The sequence below is a fragment of the Microtus oregoni genome, unplaced genomic scaffold (genome assembly GCF_018167655.1).
Source record: "Microtus oregoni isolate MIOR12 unplaced genomic scaffold, Mior012 000062F_ref0000492, whole genome shotgun sequence".
In the NCBI taxonomy this organism is placed as follows: Eukaryota; Metazoa; Chordata; class Mammalia; order Rodentia; family Cricetidae; genus Microtus; species Microtus oregoni.
In genome coordinates, this window is record NW_024543872.1 from 7,304,244 (window position 1) to 7,317,081 (window position 12,838).

General features: G+C 45.3%; 1 protein-coding gene across 9 annotated transcripts in view; it reads right to left on the bottom strand.

Annotated features, from left to right (window-relative positions):
• Positions 1-12,838, bottom strand: part of LOC121439635 (dystrobrevin beta) — a 234,448-nt gene that overhangs the window by 21,040 nt on the left and 200,570 nt on the right. For 7 of the 9 annotated variants that reach the window (XM_041640169.1, XM_041640167.1, XM_041640174.1 and 4 more), the window contains 4 exons: positions 12,405-12,490; positions 11,171-11,284; positions 9,511-9,607; positions 3,452-3,472 (listed from right to left, as the gene is read on the bottom strand). In XM_041640169.1, coding sequence (XP_041496103.1) covers positions 3,452-3,472; positions 9,511-9,607; positions 11,171-11,284; positions 12,405-12,490 — 318 coding nt within the window. The remainder of the gene's footprint in view (positions 1-3,451; positions 3,473-9,510; positions 9,608-11,170; positions 11,285-12,404; positions 12,491-12,838) is intronic. The other 2 variants (XM_041640172.1, XM_041640176.1) reach the window with 1 other exon arrangement.

Here is a 12,838-nt window from a genome sequence, read left to right on the forward strand (position 1 = left end):
AAATGAAGCTGATTACCAATGGCCAGTAAATGAATCAACTGAGCCCATGAAACAGAACCTCATCACCCTGAACCAAGCGGTATATAGAAGGAACTCTGGTACTGGGGACCGTCTAGACCTTGCTGTATGGACCTCTTTATCTATTTGTTCTTTTGTATCTTTATACCATCCTTCATATTGAACTGGATACAGAAGAAAATAACTGACAAACTGCCAAGACAGACAAAATAGCCTTTCAATTTCCTGCTTCATGGAAAAGTCTGCCAGATACTATGGACCAATAGGCTAAAGATGGATGCTCCAACATTACAGAAGAACTTTGGGCAACTGTCCAGGCAGCGAGATATCTCTGTGAATTCTAGAACTTTGGAAGTTGCTTACAATGTACTTCCTGTTTACTTAGGTAATATTATATCCTTCTGGGGTCTTTGAGGAGTTGAAGACAGATAGTTACAGTTTTCCTTAGTTATGAAAAAAGATAAATTAGATATAAAACTTTGGATTCACAAAGATAGATGATAGAGTATTTTCCTTAATTTGCCAAACGTTAATGGACTAAGTATTGTAACTGTAATTCTTGCTTGATATCTGTTTTGATATATGTAATTTTACTGTTAAAGTTAAAACCTTCCTTCTTATATAGACAGAAAAGGGGTGATGTTGTGGGATTCCCTCTATATGCTATGAATATGTTTTATTACCATTGGTTAATAAAGGAGCTGCTACGGTCTATGGCAGGGCAGAATGGAAGAATATAGAGAGAGAGTAGGCAGAGAGACACCATGTAGCTGCTGGAGACAGATACTGGATTCTTACCAGTAACCCACAGCTTTGTGCCAATACATGGATTAATAGAAATGGATTATTTTAAGATGTAAGTCTTAATTAATAAGAAGCCTGAGCTAATAGCCCAAGCAGTGTTGTAATTAATATAGTTTCTGTGTAGTTATTTGTATCTGGGTGGCCAAGAACAAATGAGCAGTCTCTGTTTACAGAGGTAGCTTAGTGGTTAAGAGCTTTTGCTGTTTTTCCAGAGGACCCACATTGGATAGCTCACAGTTGACTGTAACTCTAGTTCTCCTGGCTCCTCTGCTCACCCCCACCCCGAAGCTTTGCTGTTGTCCCACTCAGCAATGATATGGGCTACAGAAGGTCCAAAGACTTATAGTCTTTTCATCTTACAAATAAAAAGTGGCTGAATTATGTAAAGTCTTTCAAGCCACAGTTGGAGCTTCAGAACTGACCTTGGGTGAGTTCAGTGAAAGCCTGTGGGATGGACAGAAGGATTTCCCCATCTAGATGGACACAGTCCTACTAGACTGTGAGGACCAGGATATGTACTCTGGCTGGTGGACATGGAAAATTCCTTTTTCAATCTCAAGAGATGGTGATCTCATGTGGAACAAAAAGTCACTGGGCACGTATGTTTGCTTGAATCATGCTGCTAAAGGTTAGTTCTGCTTATTTATTTAGTTAGCTTTTCTGAGACAGCATCTCATATAGCCAAGGCTGTCCTTGAATTCCTGATCTTTTTGCCTCTGCCTCCCACGTGGCAGGATCACAGTCATGGGCACCATACACAGCAAGGACAGCATTTAATTAGCCTCCCAGCACAGGCAAGTCCTATTTTGTAGATTATATGCTATTTCATAAGAAACTGAAGAAAATATAATATTCACAGGAAGCTCTGCTGCTGTCATCTGCCCTCATCTTGGGCAGGGAAGAGGGTCCCTACAATTCTTGGGTCCCTCTGGGTTGTCCCATTCAGGGACAGAGATTATCAGGAGGTGCTAGCAAGGGAGACCATTGGAAGGAGACTCCCAGATGGTGCTGTCAGCTCTACAGTGAGATTCCGGGTACAGAAATGAAGAGAAGGAGGGGTGCACTGGAGGTTAGGGCCTAAGGATGAAATGGCACCCGTGTCAGCAGGGCCGCATCGAATGAGGTGTGGGTAGGAGGGACGGGAAGGACTCAGACCCTTTGCTTAGCCACTCACTCTCCCACTTATGTGAGAGGTATCTCCAGCATCTTCTCTTTGATTCCCAAACAAGCTGGAGTCACACCTCCCGATCCTCTTCAAGTCAAATGTGGCCATGTGACTTGCCTTCATAAATGAGAGGGGAGGGATGTGATTAAGTTGTCACTTCCTGGTAAAAGTGTTTAAAACTGGGTTTGATTTTTCATCTTCCTGTTTTGTTTAGGTGATGGAGAAGTGTCATTAGACTGAAGAGACGGATAAAAACTTATATATGGCTCAGAAAAAGAGGCAAACCAAACCAGGCAAGAACCAAACCAAACAAACTTATTACATTAAAGCCCACGGAATTTCTGGGTCCTTAGCTGGGCCCAGTGCTTTCTCCCCTCACTGATGGCCTCTCATTATTCTCTTGTGCTTCTGCTGCTCACTATCAATGTTCTCCAAGCTGGAAATGCATATACTACAAAAATCTAACACATTAATAAGTCCATATTTCTGAAAAAATGGAGAATTGTTTCTCATTTTATTTCAGGTATACAGGTGTTTTGCCTGCATGCATGCATATCACATGCATGCAGTACCCCTGGCAGCCAGAAGAGGACATCAGACTCCCTGGGACTAGAGTTACAGACAGTAGTGAGCCACTATATGAGTGCCGGGAATCAAACCTGAATCCTCTGGAAGAGCAGTCAGTGCTCCTAACTGTTGAGCCATTTCTCCAGCCCCAAAAGATAGGTAATTTTTAAATGAAATATTTTATATTCCTTTTTTGAATTAGCACTTTATATTTCTCTCTTGGACTTAGTTAACCCAGGTTATTATCATGGGTAGGCCCTCAATTTTTCTTGCGTAGGATAACAGCTTTAAAGAAAAACAAACACTGACTGTCCCCAAGCATCATCAATAGCCATGCCACTCAGAACCCCCGAGTCATTTGCTTCCCCAGCTCCCAAGACTCAGAGCAGGAAATAGCACTACTTTCATCCAGAAGGCTGGTGGAGCCAGGGCCTATTTGCAACCACAGGACAGCTACAGGCATCCAAGGAACACTTCACTTTCATGCATATTCATTCAGAATGTATCATTTAGACCTGAGGTCACTCCCACCACCTGGGAAGCTGTTTCAAGCAATTAAGGTCACTCAGGACACAAAACCAGCAGAAAATAAAAGAACATGAAAACACAATGGTAGCCTGGCTAGTCATGCATGTTTAAATAAGCACAAATTAAAGAAGCTTGGGTTTAAAGTAAGAACATGCTCCCTTAGGTAAACACGACCCAGTCTGAGGGCATTGCACACCGCCAAGGAGGAAAACGTCTGAGGGTTTTACACACTACCAACTCCTCAGAGAGCAAGTGATGCAAGGGGCGAAGTAGAAGTGTACAATATTTATATAAGGAACGGAGGAGCATGCAAAGGGAGTGAGAGCCCGGGGTGGAGGATGCGGGGAGAGAATTCTGAAGTCCACTTACTGCCTGCTTTTGCTCTTCCTCCTAGAGGTGTTGAAGATGAAAAGAGGCAGAGGAGAAAAAGAAAGAAATTAATGCCCATCACCACAAACATTGAGAAGAAACAGCAGGAGAAACCGAGCAAACCTTGGTCAAGCACAGATCTGGAGGGCAACGGCCCGATTCACCAGCATGGATTCAGTTAAATGATGGCTCTCGGTCCCAACCAGTTACTGAATGCAAATAACGACTTTAAGGTTCCAAAGAACCTTAGGAACCACTTAGTTCAATTTCCTGGAGGGCTTGCAGTCTCAACTGCTTACGGCAAACTAAAAGAGGAAGTTTAATCTAGTTTAAAATCCCAGTTATCACTGTGGGTCACCATTTACAATACTCATGTATTTAGGTTCATATTCCTAGGGCAGCTGTTCTTGAAGTGTGGAACGTGGACCACCAATGTCAGAATTATCTGGGAACTTCTCAGAGATGAAAATTTTAGGCTACACCTGAGCCCCACTAAGTCAAAGCTCTGATGAGGGTGGGACACCTCAAAATGTGCCCCAAAAGATTTGGGCTCCATATGAGAACCACTGTTTTAGCACCCTATCTAATGGTTCCTCCTGACCACAAGTGGTTTTCATTTCTCCTGGCCTCTTCTCAGTAGTAACCAAGCTGAAACGGTACTAGTCCACTAGCTTTTGAGCTGCTTTGCTGTTTCCTGCAGGGGTGCACAGACGTGACCATCCCCCACCCTGTGAACAGGAAACTGGTGCAGGAACCTGGAAGCCCTTTCAGAAAAAGAATCCTAAGGACTGGGGGACTGCTTGCCTCGCATGCATGAAGCCCTTGGTTTGGCCTCCTGCACTATGTAAGCCAGGTATGGTAGCTCGTGACTGTAACTATGGCACTGGGGAGACAGAGGCGGAAGGATCAGGAGCTCAAGGCCATCTTTGGCCACATAGTGAGTTAAAGACCAAATTGGAATACATGAGACCATGTCACAATATAAAACAAATAAAACATAACCCCCGCTCCAAGGGAAAGGGAAAAAGAATTTTAGAATCAGGCATTGTGTTGCATGCTTTTAGAAGGCAGAGGCAAGAGAAAGCTGCATTCTAGGACAGCTTGGGCTACATGACAGGGGCTTGTCGGAGGGAGGGAGAGGAGAATGGAATTCTCATTCTCGGCTCTTTATTATCCCAGCACAGGTTTATCTAGTAATTCTCCTGCATAAGGCGCTGAAAACAAAGATGGGCTTCTCTTTTATAACCTTACAGTAAGGCAGGCAGAGCAGGAGACACCAGCTATGGTTGACAGATGAATGCACTACCAAGGACTGTAGAAAAAAAGATGGAGGGAGTAAAGAGAAACCTTTAGAGTGACTCTTGTCTTGGTCCTGAGCTCCTCAGTCATTGTCTTTCTGGTCTCTTTGCTTTTTCTCTTTGTGCCTCATCATGGGCAACTGTGGTCAGGGAGCCTCTAACGTGCCCCAGTAAATAAATCTGTATGTGGCTATGATGGCTCCATCTATGCTGGGTCCATAGGTGCGGTGGTCCCCACGGAACATGGGTGGAGGGACACAGGAAGGGATATGCTCCTGCTCTTGAAGGGGCTGCAGGTCTGGGGGTGAGGGCAGAGTGATTTGGTGCTGCACTGCAAAGGAACTGCACAAGGGCGGGGGGGGGGGGACCATGGACAATATTTTTATTCTTGCAAGGGAGAGGCAGATATGGACTCGAAACTTGGTGAGCACCAAGAAATCCCTTGAGGCCCAGTTTAGCTGGGAAAGGAGATTTTTTTTTTTTTTTTTTTTTTTTGGTTTTTCGAGACAGGGTTTCTCTGTGGTTTTGGAACCTGTCCTGGAACTAGCTCTTGTAGACCAGGCTGGTCTCGAACTCACAGAGATCCGCCTGCCTCTGCCTCCTGAGTGCTGGGATTAAAGGCGTGCGCCACCACCGCCCGGCAGAAAGGAGATTTTTATAATGAAAGCCAGCTGCCTGCATTGGGACTTAACCCTAGTAGCCAAACCAGGGGCCCTGAGTACTGCCTGGGTCACCTGAGAAGTCAGAGGCTTCCCAGCATACCTGCAGCATGGAGGGACTAATGCAGCTTGGGAGGATGCTTCTCTGAGGCAAGTGCATCTCCAACTCCCAATGGGCGAGGAAGCAGCCGTAGGAGAGGCATTATACAGTTTAGAAACTGCTGACACTACTTGCTGAAATAGAAACTGAGATGGGCTGGGTGTGGTGGCACACAACTTTAATCCAAGCATTGAGGAGTCACAGGTAGATGGAGCTCTGTGAGTTCAAGGCCAGCCTGGTCCACACAGTGAACTCCTAGTGAGCTCCAGCATAACCATGCTTACGTAGTGAGACCAGTTGGGAGGGTGGGACACTCTTCACAGGTTGCAATCCTGGCTGGACTGAGAACACTAAGTATCACCATGTACCTCAGGTCTGGTATTGAAGAAACCACAGTTTTGGCTTAACAGAACAGGGAAGCTGCTGTGTTGGCTCATACCCGTATTTGGGAGGCTTAGGGAAAAGGACCGTCTCAAGGTCAGTCTTGAAAGAAAAAAATGAAATGAAGTATGGAAATTTCAGAAACGATGTTTCAAGACCACACCATGCTCACTCTGCCGTGGAGGTTGTCCCAGGCCATAAAACCATTCTTTCTTTTCTGGGAGACCTGGGTCAGGCTAGAATGGGCTGATGAACAGGACAATATTAAAAGAGTAGATTCTGGCAAAGTGTTCCCTAGACTGGTGGCACCCAAACTCAAAAAAGCTAGTCACACAAAGCCTCTAGGGCTCTGTCAACACAGTAAAAAGGTCAGCTATAAGGTCGGAGAGCATTCTGTATCAGTCTGCTAGGGCCAGTCAACATGGACTGACAACAAGAGATAGTACTAACCTGATTCAAAGGGGTCATAACATCTTAGTGATGGCGCACAAATCTAAAACACATGAATCTATCTCTTCCATGTGGTGGAAGTAGTAATAGCATAGTAACTGCCATCTTCTACAAAGAGACTGGCAATCTAGCCCAAGCAGAGGGGTTAATGCCTGCAATCCCAGAACTCTAAAATGCTGAGGCAGAAGGATCATGAGTTCAAGGCCAGCCTATAGCTACAGGTAAGTCCTATGGTAGTCTGCATCAAAAACAAACGCAAAAGCAAAAGCAAAATTCGAGAATTAGAATGAAGTAAAAATGTTGGAAACAAGAGTTAGAAACAGAAATACTGACATATAATTACTTATAGATTAAATAAGTAGTTTGAGACAGAGGTTAGTTACATATTGATAATCAAGAAAAAATATAAAGAAAACATACAGAACATGGTACCTGAGTGTCAATGTCATTATATCATTAAGGGAAAAAAACTAATGAGAAGACTGTAGACACTCCTTGGTGACAGGGACTGAGTCTAGTCATTATTCATCAAATATTTAACATGACATCTAGAAACTTGAAAAAATATACACACATAATAATAATTAATAATAATTATTATCACTATGTTGAGACAGAATCTCACTATGCAGGCTAGGTTGCCCTTGAACTCAGAGATTCCCAGATTTTGCCACCTAAGTATTAGGATTAATGGCGTGGACCACCACATCTGGTCTATGATTTATTTTTCACTTATGTGTATGTGTATGCACCTGCTTGTCTATGTGTGCACCAGGTGCATACAGGTGCACTCAGAGGGTCAGAAGAGGGCACAGTGGTACACAGTAACCCCAGCCCTTGAGAGGTAGAGGCAGGCAGATCTCTGAATTCCAGGCCAGCTAAGGTACATAGTAAGACCAAAGTAAAGCAAACCAAAAATCACAGCCGGGCACCTGCCCGTCTACGTGTGGGCACTTCTCCCTGAAAGAGGCTGACACAGGGAGGGGCATGCTCACAGCATCTCCTGGCCTCCAAGTGTGCCAGCTCCATACGGTGGAGTTTTCAACACCTCACAAGGCGAGAGGTATCACATGGGACAAATGTTTATGTACACAGCTGCTGCTGTGAGTTGGGGATGGGGCCCCCGAGCTGAGGATTGACATCGCCAGGGAACTGGACCAACCAAGTCTCTGGAATAAGATTTTCTTGAAATTAGACTCCCTTGCACATCAAATGTTTCGAGGGGAAATCTGTAACGGGGTCTGTGCAGAAGCACGTCCGTCCATGTAAAATAAACCAAATACCAGGACCAAGCTAGGGAAAAAAACCTCAGCTCAGGACTAAAAGAAGTAATTGCTTGAGGAAGTAAAACATCAGTTTCCAACACAAACATAACACTCCTGCTAGTCGCCAGAACCCACTTTATTGCGACTAAGGGGCTGGCTGTCGACGTAGACACTGAGGAGACGTCTCAGCTCCGGCTTTCTCGAGTTACCACTCCTAGCTGGACCTTTGTTACCTCTGACCTGGTCACGTGATTACACGAGTCTCCTATTATCATCTGGTCTCTTGCTCTTCTAGCTTGCCAAGTATTGTCTCAAACTTATTTTTTCTTATATCTTTAACAACTCCTCCTTGTCACAGATTTAGCTCCCTCTCTTCAGAGAACTGTGTGGCACACTGTACGATGTGGTGGGGGCACTGCCTTGAACACCAACCACACGGGCACAGGCAACCATCCTCGAATCTCTGCTAGACAATCCACTGAGTGTTCAGTGCAAACACGCTGTGCAGGAGAGGGTGTTTAATGCCAACCATTGCCTTCCTCTTATCTAGAGTAAGGGGCTATAATGTACTTCTCAGCAGAAAGTAGAAAAGCCGAAAGTGTGAATTTATCCACGTCCCCTATACACTAAGCCTAGAGTAGATATTCTGATCCCCGCCTCCCAGTAGTAGAGTTACTATTCAGAATCAGGATGAGTAAGCTGGTTTACGTGATGTTTCCCTTTGTGTCCACCTGACCGGGCTAATGGATATCCACAGAAATACAGTATTCCCAGGCCTGCCCCTGAGAATATTGAAAAGAACTTGGTACTGGAACCAGCAGAGCAAGGACAGAAGATCTGCTTCCAGCCAACAGGGAAAGACACCATCCAGACCACAGAGGAACTGGATAGAACCAGAAGGCAGAGAAAACAAGTGTGTTCTCTCTTGGGGAGCAGTGTTTCTTATCTATACCTGGCTTTGTCCCACCAAGACTTCAGGAGTAAGGTCGACCCAACACCCATTCCTTACAAGTCACCTTCTGGACTGATTGAGGACACAGAGTCAGTACCCCAGGTTCTCAGGCCTCCAGACACATGGATCACACCATGGCTTTCCTGTGTCTCCCTAGCACAGTCCTCTGCCTCCATGATAGAGCAAGCCCCTTGCCATATAAATCCCTTTATATAGCTATAAATATCCTGTTGGTGCTGTTTCTCTGCAAACATCCTAACACAGTTTGCTGCTGTACTTCTTATTAAAAAGAGGACCATTGACATTTGTCAAATGTTTAGGTAGGCTGTTTGAAAACTTGTCTTAAAAGAAACTTAGTTGAGAAATAATTTTCACTTATACATAGTTAATACCTGATTGACAAATATCCTTATTTGCAATTATTTTACTTTTATGTATGTGAGTGTTTTCCTTGCATTTATTATGTTCACCACTTGTGGGCCTGATGTCCATGGAGGCCAGAAGAGGGTGTTGGATCCCCTGGAACTGGAGTTACAAATAGTTGTGAGCTGCATGTGGGGGCTGGAAATAGAATGTGAGTCTTCTGGAAGAGCAGTGAGTGCTCTTAACCACTGAGCCAAAGCAATTACTTAAGAACATTACTCTAGTCCTAATGCTATTATTTTATTTACATTTATTAACTGTGTGTACATATGTTCGTGTATGTGCATGCAGAAGTCAGGACACTTTGCAGGAGCTAGTTCTCCCCTTCCGCCCTGTGGGTCCTAGGGTTTGAACCCAGGTCATCATGCTTGTCAGCAAGCGCCTTTACAGCTGAGGCATTTTGAAGGCGCTAACTTCGATGACTGACACCCAATCAGGTTACACTTGTGCAAGTGTACTTGGAAACGGTCTTCGGGCCCTGCGGTCGAGCCTCTGTGAGAGGCAGCGGGAGGAGAGCGCACAGGTTCTTACCTTTAGCAGCTTCATCAGCCCTTCCAGCTGCACCATCAGCTCCCGCCTACTCTCCTGCAGTGCTGACATCCTCTGCTCCAGTTCATCTTTCCTTTGCCTGTCCGAAGGGTGGAAGGATCCCATCAGGAACAAAGCTCTGTGATTGGCAGGTCCTGAACTCACACATCCAGGTCAAAACCAAAAGGGCATGAAATAGTACAAGCGGATCCCACAAGCGGATCCTGCCTTGCTTTGTCTCCTTCGTCACACACTGACCTTAACTGTTATGCAGCTGAGGGTGACCCTGAGCTGCTTCTGATTCTCTTGTCTCAGCCGCCCAAGTGCTGGGGTTACAGGCACGCACTACCATGCCTGGTTTATGCTGTGCTGGGACTGAACCCAGAGCTTTGTGTGCGCCACCACCTCCGGCTCAGTTTTTGCTTTTTGAGATACAAAAATTGTCACCTGTACCTGAGCTGGGAGCAGAGGAAAGGAAACAAGTGTGCCTTACGCTGATGGCTGCCTCTTCCCCTCTGCTGGAGTCAGCATCTGTTTCCTCAGGTTTTCTTAGTAAAGCACTTACCCTATGTGTGACAGTGAACAATGGGCCACCAAAAACACAGCCAAACTAAATCGCAAACTCAAATGAGGATTTTTTTTCTCCTGAGATAAAGTATCACTATTCATCCATGGCTGGCCCGGAACTTATTATGTAGTCTAGGCTGCCCTTGAACTCATAGAGATCCTCCTGCTTCTGCTTCAAATGCTGGGTTAAAGGTATGCACTGATATATTAAAGATATGTCCAGCCTGAAATGAAGCTTTGGGGAAAAGGACACTCGATGCTGGCTAATTGTATTCATTTGAATGGTTTCAACTTTTTTTTTTTTTGATTTTCGAGACAGGGTTTCTCTCTAGTTTTCAGTGTCTGTCTTGGAACTAGCTCTTGTAGACCAGTATGGCCTCGAACTCACAGAGATCCGCCTGCCTCTGCTTCCCAAGTGCTGGGATTAAAGGTGTGCTCCTTTAAACCACCCGGCTGGTCTCAACTCTTTATGCTTTATTTCTTGATGATAAGAACCTAAATGATAGATACAAGTAGAGATCTAATAATTATTGTTTCCTACCTAAAAGAAATCATGGTTAAGGCTATAAAGAAAGCACTAAAAAAAATTCCATTCTATTCAGCTATGTGTATCCCAGATGCTGTGGTGTAGGCCTATAATCCTAGCCCTGGGGAGGCTGAAGAAGGAATATTACCACAAGTTCAAAGCCAGCCTGGGCTACAGAATGAGATCTTATCTCACACACAACCCGCCCCCCCCACCAAATCAAGAATCACATGTAGAATTCTAAATGCTACAACTCGAAAAAACCAAAAAAAAAAAAAATAAATAAATGCTACAACAGGAACAGATAGGCACACTATTCAAGAATCTCTTGAGCTCTGGTAAGATCTAAGACATTGAGTTTGGTTTCCATAATGTCTACACTTATGGGAACACACGTGTTTCTGTGGTAGAGAGGAAAACGACTCATTACAGGTCTGGTCATTCTCCCGTGTGCTTTGTGGAACTCTTAGGCAGTCTAAGAACGAACAGATTCTAGCCCCTCGTTTGGTCCTCCAGTACGGAAATTCCCACCACAGGCTGTTGTTTGGGAGCGGGTGGATGCAAACTTACCTCAGCAAACGCAGCTCCGCTAGCAGCGTGGGGTTTTGCTGGGCCTTCTCAGGAGTGGGCTGGGAAGCCTGCTCATGCTCCAGCCGCAGGCGCTGGATCTCCTGCAGGATCTCTCTGAGATGGTGAGAGGTGCTTGTTAGTGACGGCTCTTTCTTCCCAGTAGATGTTTTCACCCCCTCAGTGCCTCCTTTACCCTCTGTTCTGAGGCTACTAATCCTCCAAGTGGGAAATGGATACCTCCTCAACCGTTTCACCTGACGGCTCCTCAGGTGCTCTGCCCAGAGACAACATTCTTCTCAAGACCTTGAACCCTCTCCAGGAAGGGGAAATGACAACTGCAACATTTTATTTACCCTGTTCCACTTCAGGGAAAGAACTCTTTAAAACCTCCTGACATAGGTCCTATGCAGACTCCCCAATGCTTCCTCCACTCTCTCCCTTTGCTTGATTCCTGGCTCCTGACTGGAGGTTGCTGCCAGTTCCTTCCCAGAGCATGCTACACAAGGGTCAGTCTCCTCGTTCTGGTTTCTACCTCTCACTGCACAGTGATGTAATGTGTGAGCCCCAGGTCTTTTAGCAACCTTTAAAATGGCCTTCTAAAATAAAATGAGACTGGTAACATGCAGTGTAAGAGGCCACGAAAAGCTGCTAAAACAGAGCAAAATGCTACTGGGAAGGAGTGGGGCAAGGAACTGTGAGGGACACTCTTGGGGTAAGGAACTGTGGGGGACACACTGGTGGATGGGAGGAGTCCCCAAACAGAGACTCTCTAGAGGTAGATCAGAGCGTAGAACAATCTGAACCAATGGCATGCAGTGTTATTTCCCGGTCCTGAGCTACTTCTGTCTACTGAGGGGTCATACAGAGCTGGGTGTGGTGACATGTCTGTAATCCTAGCACTTGAGAGGACAGGCAGGAGGGTCAAGATAGGAAAGTCAGCCGGGTGGTGGTGGTGCACGCCTTTAATCACAGCACTTGGGAGGCAGAGGCAGGCGGATCTTTGTGAATTCGAGACCAGCCTGGTCTACAAGAGCTAGTTCCAGGACAGGCTCCAAAACCACAGAGAAACCCTGTCTCGAAAAACCAAAAAAAAAAGATAGCAAAGTCAGCTTGTGTTACAGCCTGTCAGCCTCGGTTACAAGGGACCATCTCAGAGAAGGAAAAAGAGGAAGCGAACAAGCCAAGTAGTCTGTGAGGCGATGTTCCTGGACGTGGGAAACAGGTGAGTTCTCACCTGTTCTTGTTTTCCAGTTCTGCAATGAGTTGTCTCTGTTGCTTGTTGGCATCGAAGTTAAAGCTGGCGTCAGCGGGAGGACGGGTCTATGGTGGAGAGAAGTTATTTGGTTTTTTTCCCCAAATTTAAATATCCAGAGTCTGAGACTGTTAATTTTTCAAAAAAAAAAATCAATTTTTGAGGTTTCGTTTGCATACCATAAAACCCATCCAACCCAACAGTCTTAGCATATTTAAACATTTGTATAACCAACCACCACAATCCAGTTTTAGAACATTTTCCATCACCATAAAATAATCCCTTAGGTCAGTTTTTCCGCAGTTGCTACCACTATGGCGAATGAGCTTGAGCGAGGGCGGAGTGAGCAACCGCTGGGCACTGATGGGTTGGGTTTCTACCTGGCTCTGCCTTCTTGGAAACATCACCCTACAGAA